Source organism: Carex rostrata, chromosome 3 (genome assembly GCF_964058835.1).
Source record: "Carex rostrata chromosome 3, lpCarRost1.2, whole genome shotgun sequence".
In the NCBI taxonomy this organism is placed as follows: Eukaryota; Viridiplantae; Streptophyta; class Magnoliopsida; order Poales; family Cyperaceae; genus Carex; species Carex rostrata.
Window position 1 is genome coordinate 1,985,312 of NC_135920.1, and position 18,362 is coordinate 2,003,673.

At 35.4% G+C, this 18,362-nt stretch overlaps 2 protein-coding genes and 1 non-coding gene across 3 annotated transcripts; 2 read left to right on the forward strand and 1 right to left on the reverse strand.

Annotated features, from left to right (window-relative positions):
* Positions 1–2,916: 2,916 nt before the first annotated feature.
* Positions 2,917–11,361, forward strand: LOC144552182 (11-beta-hydroxysteroid dehydrogenase 1A-like). The gene is made up of 6 exons (XM_078300314.1): positions 2,917–3,166; positions 9,108–9,300; positions 9,676–9,761; positions 10,013–10,144; positions 10,587–10,751; positions 10,895–11,361. The coding sequence occupies exons 1-6, from the start codon at positions 2,981–2,983 to the stop codon at positions 11,183–11,185; spliced, it is 1,053 nt and encodes a 350-aa protein (XP_078156440.1). The 5' UTR covers positions 2,917–2,980; the 3' UTR covers positions 11,186–11,361.
* On the reverse strand, positions 11,310–17,979 carry RMI1 (recQ-mediated instability protein (DUF1767)). The gene is made up of 9 exons (XM_078300313.1): positions 17,433–17,979; positions 15,483–15,653; positions 14,953–15,098; positions 14,008–14,159; positions 12,900–13,594; positions 12,677–12,784; positions 12,305–12,433; positions 11,933–12,040; positions 11,310–11,570 (listed from the first exon to the last, which is right to left on the reverse strand). The coding sequence occupies exons 1-9, from the start codon at positions 17,964–17,966 to the stop codon at positions 11,556–11,558; spliced, it is 2,058 nt and encodes a 685-aa protein (XP_078156439.1). The 5' UTR covers positions 17,967–17,979; the 3' UTR covers positions 11,310–11,555.
* Positions 17,980–18,093: 114 nt separating this feature from the next.
* On the forward strand, positions 18,094–18,165 carry TRNAG-UCC (transfer RNA glycine (anticodon UCC)). Its single transcript has one exon. It is a non-coding gene; the product is annotated as a tRNA-Gly (tRNA).
* The last annotated feature ends 197 nt before the right edge of the window (positions 18,166–18,362 follow it).

Below are 18,362 nucleotides of genomic sequence, written 5' to 3' on the forward strand. Positions count from 1 at the left end.
TAGCAATCAAAGAGCATGAGCAGAGTAAACTTATGAAAAAATGGGGGCCTGAGGGAAATGAAAGAAGCATGGAGTTGACTTTCCTGAAATCTAAGTTTCGTGAACGATTTGAGGAGCTACCGGTAGATCGCGACGATCAGATGCTGAAGTGGTAAGTATATATATATATCAATTTATTCGTGCTTTAGCCTATCAATAATGTACTCACATTGTCTTAAATTTTGCTAGGTATGTTCATGCATATATCTTGGACCTGATGTCGTCCAGTTTGTTCCCAGACAGTAGCGGGGATGGGATACCGTTGTGGTATCTCGATCTAATTGTGAATTTGGACCAGCCAATACAGTGCAATTGGGGTGGAGCGGTTCTTGCATATTTGTATCGGCATCTATGTGTCGCTACCGAGCCCGATAGAGGATCTATGCATGGTCCGGTGATGCTTCTGCAGCACTGGTCATGGACCCGCTTTCCAGTTCTTCGGCCTGAGCCTCAAACTAAAAACTGGGAACCTGTCTGGGGCGCTCCAACGCTTGATACATGTGCATCTTTTGCATACAAATGGTATGGTCCGCACAAATACGTGTCATCTTCCCACTTCAAGACCCAAGGTGCATGTATCCCGCGGGACGAGTTTCAGAGTTTGACGGAGGATCGTGTGAATTGGGAGCCGTATAGGAGGGTTTACAACAAGCTTCCGACAGTGACTCGGCAGGGAAGGGTATGTTTCAATCAAGTTATTTATTTTGTTATATGTCACCGTACTTATAAATTATAACTCACATTCTTAGTAAATTTATCAGCCCTACTACTTGATATTTAAAAGAAATAATAATTAACATAATTTCAAAAAAAGATAGATAGTTAAAAGATAAAATAATTAACATAATTATTTATTTACTGATAGAGCAAGTAATCTTTGTTTACTGATTTATTTTTGTATGGATGATTATGATTAAAGTAATTTACACATACATAATTTGCGTACAAGTACTGGAGGAAAAATCTCCATTATAAAAAAATATTTCAAAAATCGATAGTTACAAATTAATACAGTTCAAAAAAATCATAACTTACATAATTTACAAATTAATTATAAAAAAAACTTACCTTTTTTTTCTTCCGTTCGTCTCTCTGTTTGAGGGCGCTTTTCTTTTTTTCTTCCTTTCATCTCTCCGTCAGAGTGATCGGGTTATATAGCAGATTTTAAAATAACCGGGTGACTTTCCGGTATTCCAAAAACCGGACTTCTATGGCATTTCCGGTTCTATGTTAGCCGGACTCTATTTCCGGTACACCAATAACCGGACCAAGAAACCGGTTAACCAATAACCGGACTCAAATGAAATTTCCGGATACCCGTTAACCGGGCTATTTCAAACGGTCCGGGATGTGGGGCACCGGAAAGGATTGTTATTTCCGGTTATTGGAGCACCGGGTTGGGTACTTTTTGATATTTCTTACAAATAATGTTAGAATCCGTAATTTATTATTAATTTTGGATATTTATAAAAATTTCGGCATGATGAGGTAGGGAAAACGAAATTAATTGGAATCATATGTATCACCTGACTTTCTTACTATATGCATATGCTCCAAACTAGAAATTAAAATAGAATTTAAGGTAACCGATCTATACTACCGACAACGCATTTAGAATATATACGCCAGCTTTAATCAATATCCACCGGAAGGAACGAAGGCAAACCATTATTTTCAATCCAAATTGGGAGCATTTGTTGAGTAGAATAACCTGCGATTTAATTTTTTTTTTTTTGAAATGAAACAATTATATTTTCAGCAGCAGGAATCGAAACCTGGATGTGCAGCACAAGCACCCTTTACCACCGCACCACTCTCCATTTGTTAACCTGCTATTTAATTTGTGACCAAAAAAATTCTTTAAAGAATGCAAATTTGGTGAAAATAATTAGAGGGGGCATTACTTTGGTCACTTTAATTGGTTGGATAAAAACATGATTGTTTTTCGTGATGGTAATATTTTGAATATTCAATCGATTATTTCACTTGTTTTCTTTTAAGCATCTCAACAGAAAACTAATTTAACTTAGCAACCAAAGCTTATTATGCTTTGTGATGTGAAGGACCTGTTTGGTACCACGCGAGCCCTTTTCATGAGGGATATACGTGTTACAATCCTTATGAATGGAGGAGGGACAGCTTTGGATGGTGAAGATGAGTTGCAGTTGGTGCCTCGGTTGAATTTGGAAGATGCAGGAGCTTAATTGCATACTTTACTTTTGTTGCTGCTGTTTATATTTGTTTTGTTTTGTTTGTTTTTTCATGATTGTTGGTTGTATAGGTTATATTTTGATGATGTTGGTTGGTAGTTCCTTTTGTAGGTATGTGGTAAATTACTGTTTACGATTGTGGTACGTGTGCAGCTGGTACCAATTGTTAGTATCGACAAAGCTAGTTGTATAAAACTGTGATTTTCGTTTCAATAGAAATCGGTAGCAATCCCACTTCTTTTCAAAAAAAAAAAAAAATTGTGACCAAAAAAACTCAGCACAGTTAATGTAAATTTGCATCAATTACCTATATTACATTTGGTTCAAAAAAAAAAGTATTTATTAAATCTTACTTAAAATAGACGATGTAGCACCATATATAGTTAGTGACTTGAACGCCAATTGCCATCGCATGGTTTTACATCAACCATCTAAGTGTCAGATTTAGAATAATTTCTAACTGAAAAAGTTTGCTCCAGTCGGTATCAAAGTGAAGAACTTTACGAATAGAAGACCAAAAACATCCCTAAATCAGTACAAGTCTAATGCATCTAATTGTTTTGTATTAATCCAATAATGTAAATGTTCCTCATTTAATGGTAAACTACCAACCACCTAGGTACTGTACATGTTGATATAAATAAAAGAACACCTCTTCGCTCTTTCCCATCACATAATAATCCTTCTCTTCACTCTCTTACACTAACTAGCTAGCTAGTAACAAACACTACATGAACATGTTGAACGGGTTTCTTAGTGTGTTGATACATATAGTCATTACATTGTTCCTCTTGATATATTTACCAGTATCTCTGGTATTGAGGTTGCTTTGGTGGGTTTTTGTCAGGCCTTTCAAGAAAGAAGACTTGCGAGGCAAAGTTGTTGTTATCACCGGTGCATCCTCCGGCATAGGCGAGGTTAGTATATATATATGCTCTTTACTTTATCATTTTTATTTTGTTTTCTTTACTATATAGTAAGTATTAATTAATTATTCATTGACATTTCATGTTGTTCAGTTGTTTATACGGTGAATTTATGACAAAAAAATAATTTACAATACGATCGAAATTAATACGTACGGAATCTATAAATTTGTAATGCTCAGTATCTATCAGATTCAGACAAATTTTTTATGAAAAAAATATTGAAAGTTTTATAGTGAAAGTAAAATGCACTGTAATATATATATATATATATATATATATAGAGGTAGTCTAATATACAATCGATTGTTCTTGAGGTCCCGTACAACCAAGTCATTTTTCAATTTTTAAACTTCAAATGATCGATCCAAACCGTTCATCTTGTTCTCCATATTAATATGTGCTTGGAGACCAAATTTTATATTTTTCTGAATTTTTTTACTATTTATTAAGCCACTTTGAAAATTGCTGATCCAACGGTGGCTTCTGATTTTACTGTTTTGTTAAGCCACCGTTGGATCAGCGGTTTTCGAAGTGGCTTAATAAATAGTAAAAAAATTCAGAAAAATGTAAAATTTTGTCTCCAAGAACATATTAATATGGAGAACAAGATGAACGGTTTGGATCGATCATTTGGACTTTAAAAATCAGAAAATGACTTGGTTGTACGGGACCTCAGGAACAATCGATTGTATATTAGCCTACCTCTATATATATATATATATATATATATACATTTAATATTTAGAAGTTGCTAGCTAGCTTGACCGTGAAATACAGTTATAAATGGGGTTCTGGCCTGTGGGCCCCCTTCTGTGAAAGAAAAGTGAGGCAAAAGCTCCTAAAAATGTGGAGAACACGAAACTATCTAAATACATCTATATTTCTACAATAAGTCACTAAATGTTGGATAGGTAACAACGCATGTATTCTAAGTTCTAACGAGCAACTTGCGCATTAATTACTTTTTAAGTACAAAAGTAGTAGGAATCTTGTGTGTATGAAAGAAATGATATGAAAATGGGAAAATTACTGAGGGAATTTAATTGAAGCGTACCTTCGCTGAGCATGCACCTTTTTTGAAACAGAATTGAATAAATGCTTTATGAATTCATGCTTTACACATTTCAAACCGTCTCCCATGACACGAGTTACGGCAACACATTTGATGAATCTTGATCAGTACAAAATTGGTTCAAATTTGAATTTGAAATAGCAACTCTATAGCAACTCTATGTTGCCTGCAGGATTGTCCCTTGAAAATAAAAATAGCACCTACAAGGTCGATTTTTACGACTCTGTACTTTTGTATGTCTTAATTTTCTGACAATGAGTATATATATGCTTTACTAGAAAGCACTGAAACAAAAATAAAAATATAATACGAGCATTAATCAGAAAGTTTAATGCTATGGTATAATTAAATATAACACAGGCCTTACATGTGAATGATGTACTTCCAAGAATTGTCCTCCAATTGGCATTTATGGATACATACGTACAAAAATGAAGATTAAATACATATTGCATAGATACAAACCTCTTCTGACCGATATAACAACATTTTGATTTAGCATTATTCCAAACAACAACGATCCCGTACAAACGTTGTTGTAAAACACAGATCTGAAATTTGAAAGAGCGCGTAAATAATATAATTTCACTGTTTTAAAGGAAGGTTGGAAATAATGTAATAGAGGAGAAAATAGAAAGATTAAAATTAATTTGAAAGAGTGCAAAAATAATACGACTTCACTGTTTCATAGAAAGGTTAAATATAATTAATGTAAAAGAGGAGAAAATAGAAAGGTTAAAGTTGAAAGATTGCAAAAAATAATACAATTTCGCTGTTTCGTTTTTGTTGCAAAAGCAAAACACATTACGAATTAACTGTTTCAAATAATACTTCTTCATTACTCTTCCAACTATTACTCATCCTAATTCTATCACACTATTTCAACTACCATTTCTTAAAGATTCCTCATTTCTTTGTCAAAACTTAATTATCTAACTCCAAATAAGTGGCATAAATAGTGCGATGCTAGAATATTGGTTTTCAAAGATCATGTGTTCATATTACAATGCACAAGTACGTACCTGTGTGATGGTATTACAGGATGAAAAATAAATGTATAAAATAATTTATAAAAAACTCATTTTTTATAACTGTTTGACTTTGTACTAAATAAATTCTAAACTTCTAAACTTTTACATGTACAATCATCATTAAGGGCATGTTCGGCGTTACTGATGGAATAGGAGTAGAATTGGGTTGGCAAAATTTTATATCAGTCAGAATTTTTTTTTCCCACGTGAACAGTACTCGGCCGAACAGAGGCAGTTAATTAACCATCATATTTGAAATAGATTGGTTTTAATTAGAGTATTAATTATACCCAACAAGGGTATACCCTACCCTACCCGCCCGTGCCCGCCGCCCGGGGTACCCGTGCCCGAGCCTGGGTATGGGTCGGGTACTCGGGTACTCGGGTACGCGGGTACGGGCAAAAAAAGGACCGGACCGGTTTTTTTGGACAAATACCCGACCATACCCTACCCGACCTTACCCGTACCCGACTTTACCCTACCCGGGTACCCGTCTACCCTTACCCGTACCCGTACCCTTATACCCGACCCAATAATTCAAACCCCAAATTCAAATTTCCCCCCAAATTCAATTTAATTTCTGTTTTTTAAATTCTGTTTATTAATTTCTGTTTTTAAAATTCTGTTTTTATTTCTGTTTTTTAATTTCTGTTTTTTAAATTCTGTTTTTATTTCTGTTTTTTAATTTCTATTTTTTAATTTCTGTGTTTTAATTTCTGTTTTTTAATTTCTGTTTTTTAAATTCTGTTTTTAAAATTCTGTTTTTATTTCTGTTTTTAAAATTCTGTTTTTAATTTCTGTTTTCTAATTTCTGTTTTATAATTTCTTTTTTTTAAATTCTGTTTTAATTTCTGTTTTTTTATTTCTGTTTTTTTATTTATATTTATATTTTATTGTTTTAAAGTAAAAAAAAAAAAAACAGAAAAAAAAAAACAAAAACAAAAAAACCAGAAAAAAAAAAATACCCGTACCCGGACCGCCCTACCTGTCAAGGGTACACGGGTACGGGTATAGGACGGGTAGGGTATGGTTTTTGAAAAAAAATACCCGACATACCCGTACCCGTATACCCTAGTACCCGTCATACCCGTACCCGAGACATACCCGTACCCGTGCCCAGGTATACCCGGGGTACCCGTACCCGCCCGACCATTAATACACTAGTTTTAATACGGCATCGCCACATTTAATTAGGTAAGTTTAATTAATGCGATTGGGCCGAATGAATTGATATGTGGCCTGTCACAATTCGCATAATCACATCACATGTAGGTTCCACCGTCAACCCCTTTAATCACCCCTTGGATCATTTGATGTGTCGTGTGCATGCGAACTCTACACTGCAGCTGTTAGAGGTGTCATGTCACATGCACCCCACCTCAATTTCTCAGTTTATGTCTCTTTGGACATGCCATCAAGTTATTTCTGATTACAAGCAAACACCATCTAAAGTTCATTTGGGTTAAAAATAGAAGGTAAAGTATCTTTGATCAACAAAACTGGTTACACTTCTGCTCTTTTAAGCAAGTTAGTTTGACAAAAAAATATACCGAAGATATGCTAAGCCCAAAAAAGAATTTTTTTTTTTTTTTTTAAATAGAACTAAGTTTAAATATTTCAAGAAAACGAGCATGTTGAATTCTGTTTCCTGTGGGTCGGTGGTGGAGGCAAATAACAATTGCCACAGGATCGGTGAAACTGTTTTTCATAAAAAAAAAATAAGTCAAACTTACTTGTTTAGATGAAACAATTAAGTTCCTTTCTATTTTAAATAAAAAATTCCCAAAAAAGGAGCATAAGTTAAGCACAATCAGTAATCCAACGACACGTGTAGATAATAATACCATCTAAATTGAATTTGAGTTCAATTATATTTGCATATCAATATATTTCTTCCCATGGAATGTATTATTATTGTCAGTTGAGAAATTAATGCGGCTAATTAATATTTGAAGGTCCCATGAATCCAACGGTCACCTTTATGACCCACATTTAAAAAAAGAAAACAGTACAAAAAATAAATATATTCAACAGCATATACATTAATTTATACCTCTCATGCATCTCGGCAAATTAAAAAATATGCATTCAAAATTAAGGTTGTAGAGAATGTTTTATTACAAAAAAAAAAATACATTGTAAAGAATGTCGCCTTGGCAGAGAGGATCCCCATCCCTTTCAACAGCAACCTATTATTCCGATCCTAACTGTTGATCATGCACGAATCTCAACAAAGACCAATGATTGAGATCAGAATAACAGGTTCCTGTTAATTATTCCCATTCCTGTTATTCAAAGAATAACAGCAGATTTATATCCCTTTCAACCACCTGCTGGCTACATTGATATACCACTAATCCACAATTCAAATTAATAGTACCACCTCCAAATTATTCCGTGTTGGAATTATTATCAGTATTATTATAGCGTATAACTGGGGACTACACGACCTAACATGCGTCTACAAAAAGGCACAACAAGCAAGTTGTAACTCTGGCACATTCAAGTTGTGGGCACCAGTCAGTACTGTTCAGAAAATCAATCATTGGTTGCAACTTTTTTTTCCTAAATTACCAATTATTTTTCTTTTTCTTTTTTATTCTTTTTACTGGCTGGAATCTCTCATAGCTAGGAAAATGGTGTTTATGCTTATGAAATAAAATAGTCGATCTGAACCGTTTAACATGATCACTATATGAAAATGTACTTATAGATCAAATTTTACAAATTTTAACTATTTTTTTAGATTGGTAGAAAATCACTTGATTTAAAGATTCTATCCATTCAAAAATAATAATTTTCTAGATATCTAAAAAAATAAATAGAATTTAAAAAATGTAAAATTTAATATGCAAGTACATTTTCATATGGATTCATGTTGAACCGTTCAAATCGACTGTTTTCACTTTGAAAACAAAAATATTGATTTAAAGTACGGACAAATGCGCGCCAGAATAGTGTGCCCATCCATTATTAGTTGCCATTATTTTCAATGCGCCAGAAATATCAGGGAAAATATTGATCCAACAAGAATATATTGCAACTAATGATGTTGTTTTCAAATAATGGCACTATGTATGGGCATCAATAGGTACTTCTATCGCCCCAGAATTTTCTAGAGTTTGAAAAAGAATTATTGTTTTCTTAAAGAAAATCAATGGATCTTTTCAACATAAAACAAAAACAAAAACAAAAAAATTTTGGCAACCTAACCAAGCAGGGGAGTGCTCTGGTAAATTACAACAGAAACTTTATTTTTCCAGCTTTCTGTTACAGAAGTTCCATTAATGAGACATGGTAGGTCCAAAATGCATGTGTCGCTATGAACTCGAACAACAGACATTGTACCAGAACCCAGAACAGTTCATCAAATTGGGACCTGTAGATGTGAGGACCATAAACTAATTTTCATCTAATACTCCTAATGCCCGATTAATAGTCTCAGTGACTGCTATGAAGAATCAATGTTCTCTATTTAAGGCCTCTTTCTTTTCTTCAAAGAGAAAGAAAATGATATTGAAATAAATTCGTCAAAGGAAGAGGAAAAAGAAAAACCAACACAATTTCATGTAAACCGTTACATCTCTGTAGCAATCCTCAAAAGGATAAAAATGGAAGTAAAGGACGAAAATAACTATTCAAATTTCAAACTCATGTTAAGCCAACTCATTAACTCAACTTCAGTTATTTGCTTCTGACATCAGTTAACTGTTCTTGAATAAAATAATAATAAGAAAGTAACTAAATTATATATAGCTATTTAATGTTGAAAATTCGAGTTTTCTTCCCCGAGACATTATTAGTGAAACAAATTTGTCTTCAACAGAAATTAGCATATGAATATGCAAAAAGAGGTGCAAACATGGTGTTAGTGGCCAGGAGAGAACAAGCACTAAGAAATGTAGCAAAGGTTGCAAAGGACATAGGTGCGCCAGATGTGCTCGTAGTACCAGCTGACATATCAGATCCAGAAGCAGCAAAACAGGTCATCGAAGAAACTATATCTCACTTCGGTCAATGTAAGTTAAAGAAAGAAAAAAAAATTGTGTTCAGATTAAAGAATTAACAATCAGGATTTTGACACTTCTGTCTGCTTCTATAGCATTTACTGTATAAGTAATATAAAAACAATGAAGGTGAGAAAAGGAATTGTTACATGAATGACAATATTTGGGCAAGGTTTTGGCATAGTTTTTGTTCTTTTATTTTAGACATTTTTGGTGTTCAATTGCAATATTAATGTGGCATCGGTACAGGATTGTGCTAGACTAGTCATCTCTGCTACAATCTTTGTGGCCTAAATTGCAATCTATGATCACAGATGAAGGAAAATTTAATCTCAAACTTGAATTGTCAGTGCAACTTGAGTGTAATTTTGTGTGATTCATTTGTAGTGAACCATCTGGTGTGCAACGCTGGAATATGGTCTAGCTGCCTTTTTGAAGAGATAACCAACATCACTGCTTTCACTGAAGTCATGGTAAGGACCAAGGAGTTCTCTTTTTTGAAGAGCATCAATGTGTTCTTATACTTCTTTAGAAAGAATCTCAATTTTTTTTTTATTATCACAATTGAAATGCAGCAAAATTACATATTTCATTACCACCTGCAAGTACTGGTCTCGCTCCATATTTTCTAGTTGCATTTTTTTATGATAATTGACTTCCCCGGCTTTACCATTAGCAAGTCGATTGACATGGGCTAAAAGGTTATAAATGCGAACAATTCCAGGATGTGAATTTCTGGGGCGCAGTGTACCCGACATATTATGCACTACCATATTTGAGAGCAAGCCATGGTAACATCATTGTCAATTCATCTGTTGCTGGTCAAGTACCAATTGCACGATCAAGCTTCTACAATGTAAGAGAACCACAGCCCCAAGATCTTTACAATTATGTTGCATAAATGGTCATCCTGAAACTTAAAATGTACCATGCCAATATTGTGCAAATGGTTTTTGGAAAAATGATCATACTCGAAGAAATTGTCTTAAAAAAAATGATTATTTAACATGGTAGAAATTCTATCGAAAGTCTTTCATTATAGAAGTTCTATAAAAAATACTCCACACACAGCATATGTCCACTGCATCTCTAGAGGATATCACAGTGAAAATATTATGAATGATATTTCTAAGAAACAGTAACAAGTTGGTTAAGTAATCATCTTCTGGGTTCTAAAGGCCAAAGCAGGTTGATTTGTCTAACACTTGAAGAACAATATGGATAAATCAAATAACACTAAAAACTCAACAAAATTTTCCCTCGATGTTTCTCTTTGTTGCTAACATATGTGGCTTTAGGCAAGCAAAGCGGCAGTTATCAGCTTCTACGAGTCAGTAAGAGCAGAGTTTGGTAAAGATATAAAGGTCACCATCTTAACACCAGGATATGTCGAGTCGGAGCTGACAAAAGGTAAAGCACTTCAAAAGGGTGGCGACATTTGCGTCAATGAGGAAGCCCGAGATGTATGTTTCCAAATCTCTTCTAATTAAATGTGCTGCAAATTTTGGGTTTTTAGGAAACATGCACCATATCCTAAAATACTAATATGTCAAGACTCAAGAGCAAACCAATCAATCTAAAACTAATCCATTTGTTGCAATGACAGGTGCAAGTGGGGCCAGTACCAGTTGGAAAGGCTGAGAGGCTAACTAAGCTGGCAGTAGACGGTGCCTGTAGGGGTGAAAAGTACCTGACATGGCCATCATTTTACCGGCCATTCCGCCTAGTGGCGTACCTTGCCCCTGAGGTTATAAGCTTTGTATCCCACATCCTGTACATCAATAACCAAAGCAAATGGATTTTGGAGGCAATTGGAGGGAAGAAGTTTCTCTACCCAGCTTCAATAAGGAATCCTAACATTAAGACGGAAGGGGTGAAAAAGCACGCAGGGAGTTGAGCTGCAGGAAGGGGATGTCTTGTTTCATTCAAAATTATATTAATTTTCAATATGGTTGTCTTACTTGGGAGCATTATTTGAACAGAAAAGTGCAGCAGTGTATCATAATATATATATGTGTGTATTTTTCAAAACAAGACATTCAATGCTAGCTGGTTCTACATGCTATTTTTCCATTGTTATTTACTCCTGTTATAAATTAGGAAACATTGTAGACAACAAAAAACGAAACAAACAAAGTAAAATGATTCCTTGGTTGTTTCATTGAAATTCTGACAGGACTATAATCATACTGCTCGAGATAAATCTCATCTAGCAAACATTTTTAAGCTCTTGTCATATATGGGTCGCACCATGAAAAGATGATCATCTATTGCTCCATTGCCTAAAAACAATGATAAAAAATTATATTACGATAGATGGTATAAAAGAATTTCCATTACAATGAATAATCATGATCCAAAAAAAATTATTATTAAAGTTCTGAAGAGTAAAACACTTTAAATGATTGCCAGAGTATTACAGGATTTGAGTGATGATTTTTCACTTTAGAAATTTCTTATGTGTTCCTAAGCATTGTTGACAGTACCTCTCAAGGCTGTTGAAACAGTGACTTTGATAGGGTTGACTACTGACAGCAAATTAACTAACAGTGCGGTAAAATAACATCTTTCTCAATAACCAAAATGGGAAGTTCTATAGTTCATGACCAAAACTGGAAATGTGTTACCATATGACAACTATTACCTCAAGCCTTCTGAAAAGAAGACTTGCATCATCAGAAGAACAGCCTTGATTCATCTCTATGGCAATCGGCAAATCTGAGCTCGCATTAATTTCTATTACCATTGTTCCCTGCATCATGGATACTCATCATAAAATAAGAGTTCAACAAAAAATAAAAAAAGTAAGCATCAAAAGCTAACAAACATGGCCAGTGGCAGGTGCTTGTCGAAATTGAGAGTAGATGGAGGCTCAATACATAATTAAGGTAGTTTGGTCTTAATTAGAATGCAAGTTTTCGCTCCTATGGTATTAAGTGCCACTACACATTTGTACTTAGCACCAAGACATTTTCTCATCGTATACTTGTTCCAATATTTTGGAGAGAGAAATGACCTCAAATTGGCGCAAAAAATCCTGGAAATTGCGCATAGTTTGTCTCATATCAGCTTCTGTTTCTGTGCCAGACGACTTAATAGCAGACACCACCTCCTCTGGGGTATGACCAATCCTTTTCTGGATAACCTATGATTACATGAACATATTTAAGGGTAAAAAATGGTAACAAAGCTTAAGTGAGATTGAATGATCTTGCTTAATTGAAGAATGTGAAGATAATTGGTTATATTAGGGTCCAATTGATTAAGATTCCTTGGAACTGTACCAGTCAGGTACTAAAAACCATGTGCTTAATGCAGGCTGATACGTACCAGTAAGAACGGGATTGGTGTGCGTGTGTGTGTGGGGGGGGGGGGGGGGGGGGCTTACATTGTGATCGATCTTAACCAAAGAAATGAGACTGCCATCGTCAATATAAGCTTCAAGATCAAATTTGCCTTGGAACCCAAACTTTGACTTCACACCCGTTAAGAAACACTGAGTGCCAGAAAAAACAGGTCAGTTTCATTATTTTAGTGATTCATTTTTTGTTTAATTTATTCATTTTGAGGAGAGGGTGTTAAGGTAAAGTACAAAGTGTATTATCTCTCACCTTGATTCTTCCTCTAATGAAAGGCTTTGTTCGACTCTCCTCTGCACCCCACTGGGCCTGCAAAGAGCTCATATAGGTAAACGGAGAATTCTCTAATTCAACATCCTTAGCATCGTCATTGATAAAATCCATCAAAGTATTATTAGCTTCATCATCATTGGCCATGCCACTCCCTCGTGTCGCCATGCTTCTTAAGCTGACATGTGAGTCCCCAGATGCCATCTGTTCTGAACCTCTCCAATTGTTGACAGAAGGTTCTTCATCAACAACCATGTCATTTTCTTCTATGGTAGTACCTCTGAAACTGCCGGGTGGGGGACCCTTACCATGCAGTTGTACCAGATCTCTTCTCCTGTGGCCAGTAGAAGGTTCTTCATTTACACTCGTTAAACTCTCTCCCATGACATTCGGGTTCCCACCACCCTGTAATTGTTCTGAATCCCTATTTTGACTCATAAAATTTTCTTCATTCATACATGAAGGTTCATGTGAACAATTAATGGAACTTCCAGCACTGACATGTGGGTCCCGAGTGTGCATTTGTTCTGAGTCTCTACTCTGGTTGAACAATGAATATTCTTCATGTGAGTTATCAACCTCTTCCACGGTGATTTCTTGCATTTGGTTTGGTCTTATATTGGGGTTAGTATTTCTCGCATCAATGGTAACTCCAGATGCTGTAGCTGGAGAATGAGCTGCAAAAAGTCGAATTCAGGATCTGGTTAATCATTTTATTTTGTGTTTACTTTCAGAACTAAGAAATGATAGGACTGGATTTAGTAAGTTTTGAGGCATGATTTCATAAATTATGGATTGCTAAGACAAAATAAAGCTGGATTGGGCCAAAATTTAGGTCAATGGACCTTTGGAGGAACATTTACGGCAGAAACTTATAGTTACATAAGTACCTGCAGAAGTACTCGCAGAAGCTTATTGTTACATCAACCGGTACAATATCAACACATACCAGTATTGAGGCTGACTATATCAGTACTGATATGGGATGTAATTTTCAGTACAGGCACAGACTTACAGAATCATAGTAGAGGTGTAACTGGTAAAAGTATGAGCATGAAGATGTAAATCAAGTTATAATAAGCATCCTTACTGGGTCGAGCAAGTTGAGCTGAATTAGTTCTCTGGGGTGCTGGAATTGAAGTAGCATTTCTTTCAGTTAAATCATCTGTTATACCAGTACCAATGTTAGCAGACCAAGCAGCAAGAGAAGCCCGTCTAGATAAAGGTATTCCACCTTGTTTTCTGCAACAGGAAGCAATGCTAACCAATAAGTACTAGACAAATTGTAATAAGCCTGTTTAAGTCATAAGGTAACCAAGATAAACTCAATCAGTCTATGAATTTCATCATCAATTTAATTCAATATTGCATCAGAGGTACCTCATTGTGCAATTAAGCTTCAGTTAACCCTGAATTGAACCCAATATAAACTCAATTTATTTTGTAAAACTGAGTTCAAAACAACGCAAGATATAAGGAAAGGAACAAAAAAATGGGAGAGGTGAAGCTGGAATATTAGCCCTTCATATACCACAAGCAAACATATTGAAAAAGGCATAAATTATGACTCACGACACAAGTAAGACAAGTATGGACCTTGAGAGATGCAGAACATATATTAAAGAGGAGGGATTCAATGCCCAAAATTTTGGTGCCAAATGGTGGTGCCAATAAAATTAGATCCTGAATAACTAATTTTTTGAACTTTCAACTAACAAAACAATTAATTGAATATATTAAACATACCATACAATATATACACTACATGCACACAAAGTTACATCATTTCAACTTTATTTCAATATGCACCAAATGCCAACAAAATGAATGACCCCAAATTTGGCAATTTATGGCATCTCTTGATGGCTATTGAAATGAGGTCAAAATCCTACAATTTTATAAATGCATGTAATTGAGATGATATAATAAAACACATCCTTTAAATTTGTTATATAAGCACAAATCAAAATGTTGGGACCATTTGGCACCAATGACCATTGGCATTGGATCCCTCCTTTACAGTAAAATGTTAGACCTTGTACCACGTGGAGGCTTGTTGACTTCAGAAACGAGTCTCTGACGAGCTTGATCTAAATCATCCACCAGCCCTCCTAGAAAGCTTATAATTTCTGGTACCAGCATCAGAAGCCCCCTTCTGACTTGCACATTTCTAACTACAATCTACAATCTCATATTAAATCATGTTTCAGGAAAATGGTAAATGTTGAGTGCTGGTTGACCAAAATGTTGACATCTTGATTTGTTTAAAACTGTCAAATAGTATGCTTGAGGTTCAATTGAAGTCAACTGCAGAGCATGGTGACAACTGAAGTGTTAGAGGTGATGACTAGTTTGTTTTAAACGAAAATTGATTTTCAAGTGGGGTAAACTCTTAATTAACTGCACTAACTTACAGATAATTTAAGCCTAACAAGGTCAAACTAGGTCATCTGCGCAACAGACATTTATAATGTTAAACTAATACTTTGTGGGTAAAGATCTGAAACCATGGCGCCGGTACAGGTTCTGTACCCTGGTACATAATGCAAAAATTCTAGAAATGACCTTAAAACCAGAGGGTGCAAGAACTTCAAGCTCTTTGATTGGTCTATACTCGATGCCAAAAACGTGTTGGACTCCATCTGTCATGGATAGCTTGAGGCACCTTTTGGGGCCTGCAGGAGCCTTTTGATATCTCTCTTTAATTGGAGCTGAGATGTTCACCACCTCATCAACCTAGTTAAAATTTCAAAATTAAAATGATTCAGAAATAAACTAAAGATAGGTTATGTTGGTTTAGAAACTATTTTACTCATGATTTGAATTCATAAGAGTGTGTGTATGGTTTTGGACCCTTTTGTTATGGGAAATATATTATTGTTTTATTTAACTTGACATCACTCATGGTATAATTGTGAGAGAATTGTACATATCGATAACTAAATATCATATGTAAAGTGTTCTTAGACTTGAACACTCTATTAAGACCATATTTAATGACCTATGAACGGCCAAGTATCCAACTCCTCTATTTAAGCAAAGGAGAATAAAATGAAATGTCAAAACGATATACTCTCTCTATGCTCTCTCTCAGACAAATATAATTATCATAGTGACCTATTAGATTGGTTTAATCATCCAATTGCATGCTTGAAAGAAAAGGAAAAAAAAGTTGTCAGTAGCCTCCTTGAAGCTGTGACTGACAAGGAGCAAGTGCCCATCTCTGTGTCTAACATCTTTACCAGTTCATAGACCACACATTCTCACACAGGAGGGAGATTGCAGATTTAGTTGAATGTGTCTCTGCATGTTAATCCCAGGCCACTTTAAAAAGCTATCTTATTTACACTACTTAAAATCATTTCATTTTATTGTTCAATTGTAATTTATCATATGCTTCTCCTCAATGAATAATCAATTTTTCAAACAATTTCATCACAAATGGTAACACACAATTAAAAAAAAAAAAAAAAAAAAGGAGAGATTTAGATAATTCTATAATATCCTGCTTTTTGCTCATGGCTTGCTGTGCTGCACGCATACGAATAAGGTGATACAACAGTTCTCAAAAATTCAAGGATACAATACGTTTTTTTATATGCATATTTTTATCATTTTTGATATACAATAATTTATAATATTCAAAGTATGATATAAGAAAGTTTGGGTCAAAAAAAAGAACTTATCTTAACCTTTACTATTTAAAGCAACGTATTTATGGGGAATGTAGTACATGTTGGTCTCACATGCACAATGGCTGGAAGAACACATACTCACCTACAGGTATCATTTAAAAGAAACAAGAGAGAGAGAGAGAGAGAGAACATCTTTGCAGTCACAACTTGCAATGCTTTTAATCCACTCAGTAGAAATATAAACAAGAGCGCAACAGCTCCTATAAAAGCTAAGGGTCACCCTATGCAAAGAGGCACTCCCAGCACAGGGATTCCATGTGAGACCTATTTTTTATGGCATCTCGTGTACTGATACGTGTATCTGCGTGTATTAGTGGCCGTATCTGGCAGTCAAAATCATTAATTTATTCAGAAATGCTGGCTGGGCGTATTTAATGTGGGTGGCATATCCTGGTAACATAGATGGCTTGAAATTACATGAAAGATGGGACTTCCTTAAAAACCTAAACACGCCGGAGCAGTTATAAAACTTCATGAAAATTGCAAAAATATTTTACGGTAGTAAATAGCAAACCATTATCTCATATAATGTTTTCCTTACAAACATGTGTTAAAAAGTCCCTGCTACATAGGAACTACATATTTCCCACATAAACCTTACTGTTTTATCGAGCTACATATACCGCCCTCTGATAACTTTACAGTTTATCGAACTTGAAGTTTTACGTTCCAACAGAGTACGTATTTTTCTTGTATGAAGCTAAACTTTATTCGAACAAATTTAGAAGAAATAAAATATCTCTATCTTAGAACTGCTACAAAATTGCCTATCCTGAGATCGGACTTGAAGTTAAAACTAATAAAATGGAAAGGATCTAACCTGTAGCACAAAAGGACCATCAAGCTCGGCTTTGTGCATCATCCCAATATTCTCAGGCAACACGCCAGCTCCACATTCATTCAAATCAGCAAAAAGGAACTGCTCAAATATCTTCTTAGCCTTCTCGCTGTCAGCAAGTCTATCGTAACAGTGCATTGTACCAGAGATTCTGTCAGAGCACGCTTCAAGCCACTCGTGCCGAATGCATAGTCCCAGACTCCGCAAGAATTGGTCGATTGGGGTAGTTCTAGAGTTTGAGTTTGCATTTTGCGTGTTGTTTGTGGAGGGAACTGGATGGGGCGATGTGGAGAGAGCGGGAGGTGAGGAGGGGGCGAATTCATCAGGGACTGTGGAGAAATCATCCTGGTCGTCGTCAGAGATGTTGGAAGGCGTCGTAGGGTTAGGGTTAGCATTTGTAGGAGGAATAGGTGGCAATGAACTGGGAAGGCCGTCGTGGGAAGTCGTCGGGCCGGCGGCGGTCTCGTTATCTTCTTCGTCGTCGGAGAGGACGACACGACCAAGCCTTCGTACCATCGGCGCTTTCTGTTTCGAAGGGTTTTTGGGTTTTGGCTGGGTATTTGGTTTTCCCTCCAACCGGTGCAACCTGGTGACTGTGATGTGATTGAATATTAATCATTTTATTATAATCGGATGCATGAAAGCGTCTGTAGTCCAACGGTTAGGATAATTGCCTTCCAAGCAATAGACCCGGGTTCGACTCCCGGCAGACGCATTTTACTTTTTTCTTTATTTTTTTTCAAGTTGATAGAATATTAATTAGAATTAAAATGTAAGTTCGATTGCCTTCTTAAAGAAAAGATAAATGAAATAAACAGAAACAAATTCTTGATTTATTTTTAAAATTGACATAAATCAAAGCACAGAAAATTCAAGGGATCTCGCTGCAAGAGTACAGATTTGACAAAATTT